This window comes from Dermacentor andersoni, chromosome 1 (genome assembly GCF_023375885.2).
Source record: "Dermacentor andersoni chromosome 1, qqDerAnde1_hic_scaffold, whole genome shotgun sequence".
NCBI lineage: Eukaryota > Metazoa > Arthropoda > Arachnida > Ixodida > Ixodidae > Dermacentor > Dermacentor andersoni.
Genome location: NC_092814.1, coordinates 236,014,768 through 236,032,105, shown reverse-complemented (window position 1 = coordinate 236,032,105; position 17,338 = coordinate 236,014,768). Strand labels below are relative to the sequence as shown.

Below are 17,338 nucleotides of genomic sequence, written 5' to 3'. Positions count from 1 at the left end.
AGGTACGCTGACGCTCGCCACAGGAACGGGTGCCTAAGAGCTGCACTCTAATATATATTTAAAAGCAAAAGGAAAGCTATTATCCATTTAAATTCCAAGACGTATTACGTTTCATATCTTTTAACTATGGTGTACACCTTCATTGTAGCAGGGATATTAAATTTAAAGTCTCTTGAAGTTAGGTAGATTTGTTCGTGTAGCATCACAGTGGAAGTCCAGGGAAAACGCGGGGAATGCGGGAGATGGAAATTCAAGACGATGAGCAAAACGAGAACAAGGTGAAAGCAGGAGTCCACGTTTCGACAAGTGGACTTGTTCTTTTCAAGGCATCAAGTCCACTTGTCGAAACGTGGACTCCTGCTTTCACCTTGTTCTCGTTTTGCTCGTCGCAGTGGGAGGTCATTCTTTGTTAATTTCAGAAGGGGCCTGCCATTGAAGTGATAATTACTAGCCTCGGCAGCCAAAACGCGCTGTCTTAAAAATTCTGGCTTTCTCTTACTGAGTCACCGGCTCTAAGATAGTGTCAACTCGAGTGAGTTGCTGCAAATCTTGAATGGGTGTCGGACGAGGAAGTGGCATAGTAGTTCTTAGTGCGTCTTTACTTATCACCTCTAGACTCTCCCACTTCCAAGCAGCAGGTCGGTGAAATTGCGTCTGGTAAATAACACGCGGTTACAGAGCGAAGCGCACGAGGCGGCGAGCCACCTCAGTGCGCGCCCCGGCATTCCTTCGTGCAAACCTGCACGCCAAGTGCAGATTTGTAGCCGACGTTCTGTGAACCTTTCGAAGCAGTGAGGCAACGGATCCACAACGAGATATGTCGAGTCCAAGCAGCCGCACTCCACTTTCTGGCATAATCATTGGACTAATACTGAGATGAAAGTCCGTCTCTGACGCTACCATCCTGCGGCCTTGGCTATACTAGCGTACAGCAGGACTTTTCAGTCGTGACATCGAGCTCGGCAGTCTGTGCTTATTCATGAAAAAGATGCAGAACTTCCTGCGAATATTCGCATTTTCGAATCCAGGTCTTGTGGGCAGACCACATATGATATCGTTCTCATGCATGACAGAGCGGATATTGAGGAAGTCGTGCAGCCTCCATGCCAGAGGCAGGAAAAGTATATAATAAGCAACAGATACCTGCACAGATCCTTTGGGTCCCCTTCTCTATCCACACACATTGAGTACGTCAGAGTGCAAAAGACGAATGTGGCTTCTTTTTTTTTTACTATATGGAGTGGGCCAGGACTATTTATGTTACGAAGAATGTATCTTGTGTGGTATGCTTTCGTATGCTTTGGCTATGGCTATGTCAGCAGACATGGTCTATGGTCAGCAGAAGGTAGTTGGGGCTGCACAGTGATGCTGTAGTCGTCATGAAAAATGAGTTACCAGTATCCCCTCAAAAAGTCTTATAGTATTGGCGTCAGAAGAATGGGCCGGAGCAGCGCAAATATTCCGGTTGTCTTGCCAGATTTCGGTATTGGCACCAATATAAAACGTTCCCATTCGTGTGGAATGATTCGCTAGGCTCATATCTCGCTCATAGCTTGCATGAATGCGAAAACAGTGCGTCCTTCGGGGTTATTCAACTGATGACAAGGAATATTGCCATAACCAGGAGGCGAGTCCTTCCGCTTATCTTCAATGACTGCGACGAGCTCAGCCTATGCAAACTTATCGCTGAAACCTGACATGTCCGCTGCGCCATCGCTTGAAGGAGGATGAACAGGAAACTGTTCACGATCATCATCATCATCATCAACATCATCAGCCTATTTTATGTCCACTGCAGGACGAAGGCCTTTCTTTCCCTGCGATCTCCAATTACCCCTGTCCTGCGCCAACTGATTCCAACTAGCACCCGCAAATTTCCTAATTTCGTCGCACCACCTAGTCTTCTGCGGTCCTCTACTGCGCTTCCCTTCTCTTGGTACCGATTCTGTGACACTAATGGTCCAACGGTTATCTAATCTGAGCATTGCATGACCTGCCCAGCGCCATGTCTTTCTCTTAATGTCTATTAGAATATATATATATATATATATATATATATATATATATATATATATATATATATATATATATATATATATATATATATATATATATATATATATGAGTGCATTTATCAGCAGGGCATAGTGTTCTAACTGCACAAATGTATCTACTATAGGGTGGGCGAATATTGAAAGTTTCGAACAGGAATAGTTGGTGCCTAATATTTCATTCGTATTTGAAAATAAACTGTTCGGTATTTTCGAATATCGATGCTAACCAAATATTGCGCAGCAACTGAGTCTGCCATCGTCGTCATAACGTCGTCGTCGGAGAGTCGCCATCACGCATCCATTATCAGACCGTCGTTGTCATACCATCGTTTTCGTACCATTGCCGTCATTCCTACTTGGATGAGTTATGTCCTATGTTGTTTTTTTTTTTTTTTTTTTTAGGATGAACATGGCATTGCCCATTTATTCTTAGGAAACGTGACTGAAGTTGCATGCTCCGTGCTAGTTGTCTCCTACGCAGCGCCTAATTTGCATGGTTGGTAACGGTGCGTCAGGCTTGATTAGCCCTGAGATTGCTCCGATGCAAGACCAGTACATATCTCCGGGGGGGGGGGGGGGTTGATGTTTGTTTCTCTCTTCCTCACTCTTCTGCAGCCAACCACTCAGATTTCGCTTAAGCATACCATCAACCGGCTGGCCGACAATGGCAGGGCGGTAGAGTTTGTGTTCGTTGGACAAATCCAGCACGGTGTGCGTAAAATGTGCTGCTGCCATGTTCTCTCTAAGCTGTTGCTGCGATCCTTCTGCAGCTGTGGGCACACCTGCGGCGACCGTTCGGCGTGGCTGTGGGAATGCTGTGCCAGTTCGTGATGATGCCCCTGCTGGCGTTCGGCCTGTTGACGTGCATGCGATTGAGTGGCCTGTACGCCATCGGCATGCTCATCATGGCATGCTGCCCCGGCGGGACTGTCTCCAACGTATTCGCATATTTCGTCGACGGGGACGTCCCTCTCAGGTGAAGTGTGCCACCTTAAGGAACGGAACTTTTCGTAAGCTTCCAGTAGCGTTGGAAGGAATGCGCCACATTCTACCATATAAAAAATATATATTTTTTTTTAGTTTGACATACAAAGCACCGCATACAACAGCCGTTTTCTAAAGGCCCAACCACACGCGGTGAATCGTGCGCGCCTGGCTGCGCGTCACGCGTCTGCGAGGCCGTACGCGCCTGTCCTACGCGTCTAGAGAGGGCACACGCGCAGGAAACGCGCGCGTCAAGGAGGTCTTGATCTTGGGCGTCATTTTGAGCGTACGCGACGGAAGTGGCAGCTTGTGCACCGACGTCACGTGGGCCGCATGTACACTTCCGGCGGTTCGGAAAGGTTGTTGAAGTTTCAGAATCGTGCGGAGACGCCGGGAGTCGCTGCTGGTTTCGTGTCGATAAAGCACTGAGGCTATGAAGGCGATCAACAACGAAGCGCTGATCGCCTGCGTTGAGGCTCGACCTGCGCTTTGGTAGTAGGCGAAACACAAGCGCCACAAGAACAAGCACATGACGAGGTGGTCGTGGATCGTCATGCCCAACGATGCCGAACAGGTGAGTGCTCGGAATTTTATACGGGCGTCATACCGGAGCAGTTTCAATCGCGATCGAGCCCGATCGGGATCGGATTTTGTGATCACGATTGCCTGTACTGCGCAATCTACGTAGAACTTATCGTGATCGAGAAATTTGATCGCGCTCGATCGCGATCGAAAGCTTAGCTGTGTGGCACTGGTATAAGCTGCCTATCTCATCAGCCGACTCGCAGATGTCGAAAACGCGTTTCATCTGTGCAGATGACGTTATCACAGCGCTGCAGAAGTGATGGAAGTCCTTGGGGAATAAATTTCGGCGCCTGGGAAGACATCTCAGAAAGAAAAGAGCCGCGCCGTGCCAGACGACGTTCAGGACGACGTCATCCGGCTGTTTTTCGACCAGATGATGTTCCTGCGCTACACAATGGAGTGTAGACCGCAAGTGATCTTGAAGTTTCCATCTTAACCGGCGTGTTAAAAATGAAACACGGCATTCTAGTGCTTTCCCTTTACTACGTTGACCGGAGATGCCGTATGTTTGTATTATAGCTGGAAATGCACCGCACTCGTGGGAATCGACTCAAAATTGTGCTTACACAAGTAAATCGACGCACAGTGTGCATTATATTCAGCTTTGTCTAATTGGCGATAAAATATTTGTGCGGAATCGCTGCTCCGCTTATCGCATATTTCGTTAAATGTGATCCGGTATGGGCACATACAAGCAGCACAAGGATAGCTTTGTATATTTATTTATTTAGGTACCGACAAATCCAGTTTGGCTTTGCAGTGGGGAGCAGAGAAAGCAGAAATACAGGTACGAAATAACAAGTAAAATACCACACAAAGACCTAACAATAAAGCATAAGACAGAAGTACAGAGAATATCACATACAAATTAGCAGGACGAATAAAAAGAAAAGGGCTTGCATGATGCACACACAAAAACAAAACACAAAAGATGCCAGTAGTTTCTTTTGATTCTGTGCACTGATCCTAGAAGGCAGCATGCAAGTCAATGGCCAGTATTTAACCGAGTATTGAATGTTGCTATATTCACGTATCTTGGTGACTGCAAGGAACAGCTTTAATTTTGCGTTTTGTTGCTTGCCAGCAGTGTGCAAATCGGTGCTTCATCACAGACCCTCAAATATTACCTAGCTTGCTTAGGCATTCATTCAGTGTCATCATCCTGTAGGAATAAATGCACCATAGTACTGACGACATTGTCAGCTGTGAAATTGATAATTCTTTTTGTGTCTGCTCAGCAGTGTCCTTACCTAATTATCAGCCTGCGGTTATTATGCAGATCCCAGGTGCTGTAGTTACTGGTTTAAGCGAAGCTTTCACAGTGTTTGTGGAGAATGCTGTTCCTGCTTAGCAAAATTTCCAAGGAAAGACTAGATGATCCAGTTAAACACACTCACACTGTGCACAAAATGATTATTGAAATTTTACATGCCAAAACCACGATCTAGTTACATTATTATAATTGGCATTTGCATTACGTCCGGTACTGGTCACTCGTGCAAGACAGTAGCCAGTAGTCAGCTGGGATGACAATGGTTCAACGACTACATTACCATCAGTATGAGGCATTCAGTAAGAGCTATTTGGCAAGACAGTAGGAGCAGCGGTGGGAAAGTCCAGAGAAGAGGCAAGAAAAGCTTGGCTTTAAAAAACCTTCTGGAAGGGTTTGCTAGCTAAGATCAGCTTTACTGGGCCAAAACACCCTTTACAAGGCAGATGGCAAGATGACAAACATTATTATACGTAACTTTCTAAATACAAACAACAAATGCACCGACTACTACGTACACAGCTTCACACTGTGTTTAGACGTACATTCAGTTAAGAAAAACAGTTTAGAATGAGATGAAGTTTACAAACAAGTGAAAGGAAAACAAAGTTACAAGCCAAGAACGTTTCAAGTAGAAAAACTAGAACAGGAGAGAGCCTTGTGCTAAAGCAAGACCTAACAATACTACTACTCTATGTTTAGAAAGTGCAAGCGTAGATCGTTCAACATGAAATTTATTAGGTGGTTTAACTGATTAAATGTAGTAGAATGCTTGCTGCTAATTATTTCAAAACTGAAACATTGCAAATATCATGCACTGTTTTGAGTAGAAGTTATCACTAGGCTTTAGGCATGCAGATCTCATAAGAACTGCTTAAATGCATCACAAGCAAAAACAGAAAAAGATACAAAAGCTACACTTTAGCGCATGCAGAACCTGTTCATTCTGGTTGTGTAGGCAAACCACTTTTGTCCCTACAAAACTGACTCAGAGCTTCGGTGTTCTCTAATAAAATCACACATTAAAACAAATGTGGACGGATTTGAGCCTTCATATATTTTTGCATTCAGACTGGCCATTATTTACACATTGGCAATATGTGCAAACCTTATTACACTCACATGCAGGGTGTCCGCCAACCTTCCACCAGTGCCCCCATCGAGTGAGGAGGGAAGTGCTGCAGACATCTTAACAAAAAATGTGCCAGTTTTTCAATCTGGCAACACTTGAAGTGCCATCACCATCAAGTGAAGAGTCAGAAGCGCCAGCATCGACTCTGTCTTCAGCGTCGCATGAGTCTGTGGAGTGTCAGGACATTTTGGAATCTCTTGAATCACCGATGTTTCAAGAAGTTCTGGTTCCTGAGGCTTCTGAGGCACACCACAGCAGGCCGCAGTCACAAGCATCGCTGGCTTCAGCAGGCAGTAGCAGACTGGATACGTTGGGAAGCATTGCTTCTGAAGCAACGTCAGCAGGGAGGAAAAGGAAAAAGAAAGATGAGAGTCAGTTAATATTAGAGGAATTAGGCAATGTTTCAAGTGCAATCAAAAGATGCAAACCACAGGATGACCTCAAACTTTTGCCGTCTCTCTGCTCAAACACGTGAGAGAGGTCAGTGAGGATAAGAATCTCGATATGAAAATTAAATTGATGCAAGTAGTAAAGTAATTCAAAGATTAATGTTTTTTAATGTATACTTTTTGTATAATAAAGCCAAGAGATAACGAAACAAAAGGAAATCATTGATTAATTTAATTACTTTATATCGAAATGGAGAAACAAGGAGGAAAATGAAAGTATATGAAAAGGTAACTTCCCATTGATGGGAGACGAACCCACAACCTTTGAATTCTGCTTGCATTGCTTTACCAGTAGAGCTGCAGCAATGGCTATTTGAGCCTGTATGTGCATGTACTAGATCTCACCCTGGTAGCGTTACCCAGTGTTACTCGTGCAAGAGCACTGGAAGAGCCTAAACTAGTACACATAAACATTCTAAGAAATAGGTGGTGGAATAGCCTCCAGCTCAATTGGTTTTGGGTTTAGCTCCCACCAGTGGCAAGTTATATTTTGTTCACTTTCATTTCCCTTCTCCTTGTGATGTCGATATTACAAATAAAACGACAGTTATTTTCCTTTATGCTTTCTATACGTTTCCTTGTCTATTGTTGACATATCAAAGCCCCTCAGCTCTTCTCTTTTGTTCATTTTACATTGTGTTGTAACCATATTTTTGTGCGGTATTATTCAAGAATTTCATAAAGTTGATATCTGTGGGCCTGGTTGGTTGGCCATTGCTGCTGTAGAGATGTGTGAACATGTTTTAGCAACACACCTACGATAGAGAAAGAAGCACTGACTTGCAACTAAAGGTTTGTTGTTGCAAGACAGATGTTTATCGCTTTCATCTGTCTTTGCTCATTCATGCTGTCTTGCAGCAATGAACCTTTTTGAGTTCACCACCTGTGCATGTAGAGTTTGTGCATGCATCTAGAGATGCCTGTACATGCCTATAAATAAAAAGAAATGTAATGAACCTTCAATCAGTCCCCATTGAAAATTTTGGTTATATGCTGCAAGTTGTAAAGCCTGTCGGGGCGTTCTAGCAGCGCAAGTATTTTTCAAATTGTTCTATTATTATTACAAGAAGTAGCAGAAAGGGAAAAGTCCTGCTGCCACATAGCCAGGAGGCAAGGTTCACTGCCAACATAGACAACCTCTACCTCTCCCACAACTGTCATCCACAAGCCACATTCCTTGCATTTTTTTTTGTGTGTGTGTGTTCCATGGCTCAGTTCCAAAGTTCGTTTTGCATGTTCTGCATTGGATGTTTGGCCAAAATCTTTGTACGTAATTAGTGACATTGAAGGCAGTGCGTAAATGAGACATGTATACGTATGACCCTGCTTCTCTGGCAGGAAGCAGGGCTACCTGACGGGAGCCGTGAACAGCATGTGAGCTTTAAAAAAATTCTTAAACTGAAAAAAGCGTAAGAAATTTCTGCGGCTGTCGTGCTGTTCTGCAGTTGTTTAATACTTTGTAGGCACGATCGCCACTATACGACTTACACACCACTGCAGAGTCTAGCCGCCTCAATCCCCACACGTCTTGCCCGAATGCCAAGTAGCTTGAATGCATGAAAAAAAATTAGTACCCATGTCTCAATTGTTTGCATACTAATTATGATATGACTTTTCTTGACAATGATCTGCATGGCTGTGGGGGCCCTTTTTGAGTGACATACGATCAAAATTCATTTGTGTAGGTTAGCTACTACCTTTGTTTAATACTACATGTACAATCATTCCTCAAAGCATGTGTCACAGGTTGCGCAAGGTCAAAAGCACTGAGGTAGCTTTCGTGTGATCCCATTCGATGGCATTTTTTTGTTAGCTAACTGCTAGCCATAGTTAGCCATAACTGCTACACTGGTGATGCACTAAGTTGAAACTTTGTCTCTGTGATCATGTGATCTTTTTTTTTCTGGTATTTCCTTTCACACGCATTGTCAGTACCTTCATTACTATTTCTCGTTTTGTATCAGCATTTTGTGTCCCATTTTTTTATTTGTTTATGAGTTAATAAATATTTAGTTGTGTATAATGAACTAGATTATGTATTAATATCTTTTATGCGTGCTCATTGTCAGTCATCTTATTATTTCTTTTGTTGTGCTTCAATGTTTTGTGACCCCTTCGTGATTTGGCTGCCAAAAGGCGGCGGGCAGTATTGTGTAAATAAAATAAATGATACATTAAATGACAAAGAAACAGTGTTCTTCTGTATTCCTGCAATCGCACATTATTACTCTAGGGGCAACTATCCTTTAAAAACCTCAATGCTACAGCAAGTCGTTCTCCAGGCTCCAGGGGTTTCTCGAATGTGGTGCTGCCGTGTGCGGTCCTCTGCGACAAAGCTCAATAGCTTGTCAAAGAGCTGTGGTGTCTTGTGAAAGAACTTGTAGAAAAATCCGTGGTCATCCTGACGTATCCGTTGCATCTGTAAAAAATCTTGCATTATTACCTGGCAGAAGGACGGTACCCTGCCTGCATACACTCGCAGGTACCGGGAGCTGTACACTTTTCACTCACACACACGCATAGCCACTATCCATGATTAACTTTACCCTCTGCTTTGTTTATATGGTTGAATACAAACAGTGTGTCGGCAAAACAGGAGAGTCAGTCAACGGTATATTAGAGAAAAATCGTGCGGCCACTGCCAAGAAACTTCCGAAATTAGTCGCACAGCATGTAAACCTGTCAGGTCACAATTTAATTACATTACACTTCATATTCTACAGTCACACTTCTGAGAGACAGAAAATATAGGAAATTGTATCTCATCCACAAGATTCATATACGACAACCAACACTTGCAAAAAGGTGTTCTTGAATCTATATGCTATACTAATGGCACAAATATAACTAGCAGTCCTTAACTTTTTGTAGGGGTGTGCTAATACCGAAAAGTAGATTTAGAATAGAATATCGAATGAAATGAAGAAAAAATAAGCTGGATATCAAATAAAATACCGAATAGCAGAAAATTTATTACAAAACTTAATCCTTACAAATTTTGTGCAAGAGGATGCTACACAAGATCTGTATAAACAGTATGGTCTACTGTTAATAATGAAGGAAGCCCCAAATTAGTATTACAGATCGTCTGTTAAATAGAATCAAGTGCTTCTTCCCCTCTGAAACTGAAGAATTAGTGACGGTATGTTGTACTGCATACACGGGTTAGACAGACTGCTGTTGAAGCGTCGTGAGGTGTCACCACGGATCCAATGTACGATCTGTGTGCTTTCGGCGGCTAATCAGCCCGATCTTCGCCCATGCTTTCGCGCTTTCCGAACTACACCCTGCTCTTGTCGTTCCCTCTGTTCGCGTACGTCACGTTATCGTTTCGATCGGTGCTGTCAACCTGGACGAACTTTGTACCGACGACGCGATGCTGTTCTGCGAATTGGGCGTTCGCGGGCTGCGAGTACGATCCCCGCATTGCTACTTTAACCCTTTCACTTATGTCTCCTATATGCGCGCACTTAAAGACGCTAAGTAATTGCTGTCCCGACGAAGATAAGTCCCCATGTCCAAACACTGGCTCCTAGTTCTACCACCGTAGATCATCGAAAGGAAAGAAATTACTCACAGCCGTAAAGTTCTTCTTCTTTACGCAGTTGAAAGACTCGCCGGACCCTCCAACGTCGCCGCAGGCGCTTTCTGCGCTCCCGCCGCCTTTGCAAGAGTAGCCGCAGCAAAAGCTTCTTTCTCATGTGGTACATTGCGGGAAGAGAACGCCTATGCCGGCGAAGCAAGCGGCTAAGCAACAGCTCGACAGCAACGTCGTTTGCGGTCGCGCGCGGATGTCAGCTGCAGTCGTGGGCAAGTAGACGCTATCGCGCGTGATGTTGATCATTGATGTAGCTTTTCTTGTCATAAGGATGTGTAGATAAAAACGGCGTGCATTTATCAACTTACAAGCAATGTACCATCTCTAACTTTGATGAATTAAATAAAAATGGCTGGCCATAATGAAATTAAGGATAAACTTTTCTCAAACCAAAGACGAACGTTTCCGCCATCGTTGGTCTGTCAGCCCTGTGCTACGCGCAGCGAAGCGCGCACGTGTGCGCGTATCGTGTGGCTGACCGCCCTTCCCTTCATCACCCACGTACGCGCACGCTTACGTGTACGCGTAGCGAGACGCGTATCTCGTGCTGCGTGTGGTTGAGCCTTAACAAGCGCGGTATCAGGTAGGCAAGAAAGCTTGCATGACATCACGTAAAATTATCAATCACGTTTCGACGGTAGGCTTTTCGTTTGCCTCAACAGTAGAGCCTGCCTTGAAAAATAAAAGTAATGTGGCGCTAATGAAGCGACATAGTAAATACTCAAGGTGAAAGGCTATCGCATTTTTTTTTCTTTAATTCTGTGGTTTTATGCGCCAAAACCACGACATGATGATGAGGCACGCTGTAGTGCGGGACTTCGGATTAATTTACACCATCTTGGGTTCTTTAGCGTGCACCTAAATCTAAATACATGGGGATTTTTGCATTTCTCCCCCATCGAAATGCGGCCTCCACGGCGGCGATTTGACACCGCGCTCTCGGCCTCGGCAGCGCTGCGCCATAGTGACTGCGCCACCATGGCGGATGCTTTTGCAATCGAACAAGTAATGTTCGATTGAACAAGCTTCAGTGAAATGCAAATTTCAGATCTACGAGTGTCTGTTCAGTTTTTTTCTTCTTCTTTTTATCGTTCCTTCCAAGCGGCATAATACAACCCAAGACCACCCGCAGCTTTACCGTATCACTGCAAGCAAAGCACGTGAAAACCTTATGGGAAGCAAGGATTTTGAAAGGAAGCAGAAGTGGCGACCACTTCGGAGTTAGATATACGATGCGAATTGAATCACTTTTGCACTACATCGCTTTTTCACGGAGAATACGAATATTTAGATTCCTATTGCTGACGTTGCACTCAACGGCGGCTAGTTGGTGTGACATGACTAAGTGTCTCCGCGCTCGTTTCGTCTTTGCGCGTCAGGATCTCTGTGTACGCCACTTTAGCCGAGCAAACCATGCACCCTACAGTCATGAGTGTGATTCCTTGGTGTGGCGGTGCTCACGTGCAGTACACATGCATGCGTGCCGATACACTCTCCGCTGTGTTAGTGGAGAGTGCATCGCTCAGTCCTTCCGCCTTCTCCTTACTTCTTTCATTTGTTTGTTTGATTTTTCTGTTTTCGCTGCGTTTCATCATAGCATATAGTGATGAATATTACCGATTACACGAAGCGACGTGCCTGGATGGCTATGTCGTTCTGTTGCTGAGCACGAGGCCACCGTTCAATTTTTGGCCGCGACGAGCACATTCTTCTGACGGCGGAGTGCAACACCGCTGGTGTAAAGTTAACGTTTTGGGCTCTCAAACGCATATGGTCATAATTAGTTCTTAGTCCTCTACTGCGGCATCTCCCGTCGCCTGTGGTGCAGCTTCCGGATGTCCTCAATTTGAAACCCAAAGACAATCGACGTCCAACGCGTTCAGAAAACTAGGTGATCGACGTCTCAGTGAACAGAAAATGCTAGAGCACCGTGCCCGCTGAACATCGGCTCAGAAGGCAGTGACGGCATTTTTGTGCTTCCTGAGAACATCTGGCTTGTGCGAGCGCCTTTGACTCCGTAGTGCTCTCCGTGCATGTCTCTCTCCCTCCCCTCCCTTCTCTCTTCCTTCTTTTTTCCCCGTTCTCCCTTCCCTCAGCATAGAGTATACGCAACCGGGCTCTTGACTAGTTAACCTCCGGCCCTGCCTTCTTTTTTATCAATCTCTCTCTCGGGATGTCAAACTTCAATTAATAAAGTATCGTGTTAAAAGCCACGACTGATGCAAGCTACACAAAAACGTGATCGAAGAAGAAAGACGTGTTGTACTTGCATGCGGGCGGCACGCGAAAGCAGAAACTGATGTCAATGCCGGGCGGTCTCTCGTTTCGCATAGGAGACGAGCCGAGCATCCTAATCGATATGGCTAGCCACAGGAATTATTTACCCGCGTTTCTTTTTTTTCGCTTTTCAACTTCTACCTCAGAGCGATGCGCATGCCACCCATGAAATGATCTCTATGAATGCGCTCTTTATAAAGATCACCACTATGAATTGAAACGTAAACAACACAGTCAGTCGCAACACGTCTTCGCGTATTTGATTTTGCTAGCTCTTTTTGTCACACTGGCGTTATTCAGGCTGCGACAAGTGTATAGCTTTAAGGACTGCACCATGTTTTAAAACCGGCTGTATAGCGATTACAGATCACGCACTGAATAAATCAGACGAAAGGGAAGTTCGGTATGTTTTTTAGCGTGTTAATTTATGCTAATGACGCATAGGGAATCATGCCTTCTCGCGGAAGCAACAAATGGTATCAAGCTTTATTCATAGGGTTCCAGTAAAAGGCGCTGGTCATGAAAACAAATATATAATAACTCTTAATGCGATAAAGCTCCTGTTACTGACAATAAACGATAGTGCCGATTTCGCGGTTGAATTCTTAGGCTGTATATAGAGAGAAAAAAACGCGGTGTTGTTAGCTGCACAAACCGAAAAAAGGAACGCTATTGTAAACACCAGCGCCGGTGCTTTTTTAAGGCGAAAGGCTAAATTACGAGCTTGGCGAGTTTGTCGATGCTATGCAACGTATGCAATGCTTTACTGACCAACCTTACGTTTAGCCGTCATTATTGTGGCTAAGTTTATGACTTGCGGCTATCGCAGTCACCAATTGTCTTGGTTCGAAAAGCATTGCCCCAGGGTCGTCTCCACGCCTCTTCTGGAGCTCTGGTATACGTTTCATGCACACATGATGCGCTTTGTATTGTGCTCGGTTATTGCGCACGGGGAGTTCTAGCTGATCACCTCGAGTTGTTCGATCCACATTGAAGAGAGAGATAAATGCAAAAGGAAAGACAGGGAAGGTTAACCAGAGATTATATCCCGTTGGCTACCCTGTACTGGGGGAGGGGCAAAGTGGTGCGTTAGGTGAGAGGGAGAGAAAAATAAAAAAAAAAACAAAGAAAACCACACACACATACACACGATACAGAACTGTTTTGGTGGGCACTGTCACGGAGTCTGCGAAGGCGTTCCTAGTGTTACAGTGTCACCGTCCCATCCTACGTCACACAGTGTACAGTCACAGTTTGTCACAAAGTCCGGTGTCCTTTAAATAACGCAGCAGTGCCTTCATTGCGGATCGTGCTGAAGTTCGCGTAGTCCAGTTTCCAAGGATGTTGCGTTAGTGGGCGCTTGTCCAGTTGGTCTAGCGTGGCCGTGAGGGCTGCTCTTTGCGGGTTGAAACGAGGGCACTGCCCATTGAAAGCGCACTGTTCTGATGTTCGGAAAACATGTAGGTTTGCCTGATCGTCGGGGAGAACGAATACTAGAGTAGATTGCTGATAGATTTCAAGTTTCAGCTGCATTTGTGTTCCCGCTCTAGTGAAAAACATTAGATAAACAAAGCATATCTCTTTTTTTTAACCCGTAAAGATGTCATCGACGTTTGTATTTTACACGGTCAGTTAATTGGTTTATAAATATATCGTTCAGTTTTCAGGCTATTCTGTGAGGTTAAATAACCGTTCAGAGCGGTTCTGCATATACAGTTGAAACTCGATTTAACGAAGTGATGACACCGCTCGAATTATTTCATTAAATCGGGAATTTCGGAATATCGAGTAAGGAATTTTTTGGTCCTTCGAAATCTAAAATTGTAACCCGGCGACACCCAAATGCTACCGCGGCATTGTATTTGCCGCTAACCTACGCCTGCGCGTGTAGAAAGTCCGCGCGGACGGCCCAACTACCGCCGCTCCTAGCGCCATCTCGTACGTAAGAACGCTAGTGACTGCCGAGTCCGTTGTTCCGTGCATGGGCGCGGCGTGCAGCCTTGTCAAAATAAAGCTTGGGCCGTGACTAGGGTGCCTAGGTGTTTTTATGCGATAACCTTAGAATGCACGCTTGAAGAAAAACCCGCCTGCGTCAGAATTGGAAAGAAATGAGAGCTTTTTTTAATCATTTATTTCTGAAAAAGCTTTGTTAAATCGGACTTAATAAGCCAGCTAGTTTTGTTAATTCGTGTTGATGACAACGTTGAAATTTGAGTACTTGCCGGGGAATGGAAATTTCTTCGTTAGACCGGAAACTTGGTAAAATTGGGTTTCGTTAGGTCGAATTTTAACTGTAGTAGATCTCCTGACATACAGCTCTGCTTCAGTCAGGAATTATTAGGTGCCTTTATCGTTTTTAACACATGTTGAGTCACTCCTGATCTATGTTTTGTACGCCATTACGGAAAGCCTATTGCTATAGTCTTGTCCAACGTAGCAGCTTTCGCATAAAAGAACGCCAAAGCGTTTTCAAATACGTCGGCCGGGCATTTCCGGACGGGAGGTTTAATTTATTAGACAATATTGGCTGAAAATTATGAGTAAAGAAAATTGAATTTGAACTTAACTTTTGAAGAAAAACAACTTGACAACAACAAAGTGTTACATGCCCTCATGTAAGTCTTACGTGCAACTATTCCTGTTTTATTACATTGCTTCTTTTATTCGTGTACAAAAGTTTATTTTATAGGATGACATCGCATTTTCAATCTCGTCCGCCTTTGAAAATAGGGTACCGGATCTCAGCTAAAAAAAAATTTTCGGCTTTACCTTGGAGCATTCCCATTTATGTACGCCAAGCAAGAAAGGTTTCCGGCGCATGGAAATCACAAAAAAAGATATTGCGTATCCTCGCAAATTTCCTCATTTAATTGGCGCAGTGGGATGTTCCCACGGAGGAGTACACACTTTTCATTTTCATTCTATCGCACATGTGTTGGCAGCGGCAAAATTATTTCTACTCGTATTCTGTGCTTCGGCAATTTCATCGACAGTGGTATAATTTATTAACTCATTGAGATAAGTTGAAGTTAGAACATACAGGTGCACCTACATGCTGCCACTGGTCCCCTTTAATCGGATAGTTTGGTGTCTCGATTGTAAGTGTTTATTAAATTAACGCTGCTCCGTCTCTAGCCGGACTTTTCTCTCCGTGAAGCGAAAGGAAGAATAAATGCACCACATTGTTTAGCACGTCCTCTGATAAAATTATACTTTTGAATAAAAAAAAAAAGAAAACGATGAAGATAGTGTTACACGCACCTTATTGTTAACTGACGCCATGATTTTGGAGGACTTCAAAAAATTCTGTGAGAGTTGCTGACGATTTAGATGCATGTCTTTCAGAAAAAACTGCACTGAACCGCCAACTGGTCAATAAAAAATCTAATACTCTAAAGCTTTTGCAATGCAAATTGGTAAGAACCGCTAACCTTGATGTATTTGTCATTTTATTTATTCATTTCTTCACGCTGCACGAATTAAAGCCGAATATGTGTCCACCGGCGGTAGCCGTCTCTCTTTCTCGATGCGATATATTGCATTGATGAAGAGAGTAAACGCTGCCGTACACGACAGCCTTTACTTGCAATGCGCGAGACGACTTACACCGTCTTTGACCTCCCATGTCGCATCGATGCGATTCGCCTTCCTAGCGCATTACCACCGTTATTATGAATGCGATGCGTTATAAATGCCATGCGACGTGCCACTTGTCGCATTCATATAAATGGCGCTGTTGACGGCCTATACGACAACACGGCCGAAAGAATGCCATTCCTGCATCGCAAGACGCCAGCTCGCAAACTATTTAATTTTCGCGCAAACGAGTCCAGGATCCTGTGCCCTCCAATCCAGGGTCATCATATGGTTTCACTCCACGGCACGTAGTCGACGTGCCATCAAGGCTCCAAATCATGCACCACGAGATACCTATTGATAGGAGCCGAGAAGTTTTGCACGAAGCAGTTTATCAATGTGCTGGTGCAGCAACTTGTTCATTTTTGCATATGTAAATCTTGAGGTTCAGATACGAACGCGGTGTATGTACGCGTCTTACTCGAAAACATGACTGCGCGCAATATTGGCGCTGCCAAAACAAAAAAAATATCGTGGCAGGAGCTAATGTGTTTTATGGAATCGGGGGTTCGCAGCATGTCGACGCGAGCGTCGATGACGTCCACAGCAGTCTCTCGTCTTACTGCTTTTTTGTAAATTTAATCTGTGAGAGGAAAGAGAAAAGCAAAGGGAAAAGGATGAGAATTGGCGAACACGCCCACACAGCAGCGTTCCCCCAGCGTTCAAAGGTGCTTCCAGAGCCGAGACGTCTTTAAATAGTGCAGCAGTGCTCTGGCGGCTTTCTGTGCGGATGAAGGTCGAGTCCATTATCTCAGTATTGTTTTTGTTCTGTGAACCCTCTGACCTCTTCCCCTCCCTCAATGTAGGCTGGCTAGTGCAGCCAAGTAGGTGCAACATAGTTAACCTCGCCCTTCCTTCTTTCTTTGTCCCTCTCTCTCTCGATATATGCACTCCGGCGGAGTGTTGCATTAGCTACCTAATGGGGTCTACGACGTACATACAAAAGTGAAATTCACTTCAGTATCAATTTATAGAGACAGATGAAATGAGAGCATGCACGACAACAAGGCTCGCAAGGCGAAGTAGCGAGCTGTGGTTCCCTTGTCAACTTGGACCTTTGGCCATCTTCGCACTCGGCTACAGGGAATAGCGTCGCTCCGGGCACTTCCCCTGGCACCAGTCAGCTACAATCGCTAGAAAATTTTTCTGGTGACTCTACTGTCAGCCACCTCTGAAGAACCCCGGTCGGCGGCCGCAGCCAGCAGAAACAGCACTACGATGCACTAAGCTGGCAGGAGGCAGCAAATATGGGAAGAATAAGCAAGGGGTAAGAAAGACCGGAGCGCCGATCTGTCAATGCATTCTCTTTCGTGCATATAAAGGCCCACTTGCAGTCGTGTATGTAGCCCTTTC

The 17,338-nt window shown here is 44.6% G+C and overlaps 1 protein-coding gene across 1 annotated transcript in view; it reads left to right on the top strand.

Annotated features, from left to right (window-relative positions):
• LOC126547932 (ileal sodium/bile acid cotransporter-like) overlaps positions 1–17,338 on the top strand; it is a 245,116-nt gene that overhangs the window by 100,600 nt on the left and 127,178 nt on the right. The window contains exon 2 of the mRNA XM_050195999.3: positions 2,825–3,030. Within this exon, the coding sequence (XP_050051956.1) occupies positions 2,825–3,030 (206 nt within the window). The remainder of the gene's footprint in view (positions 1–2,824; positions 3,031–17,338) is intronic.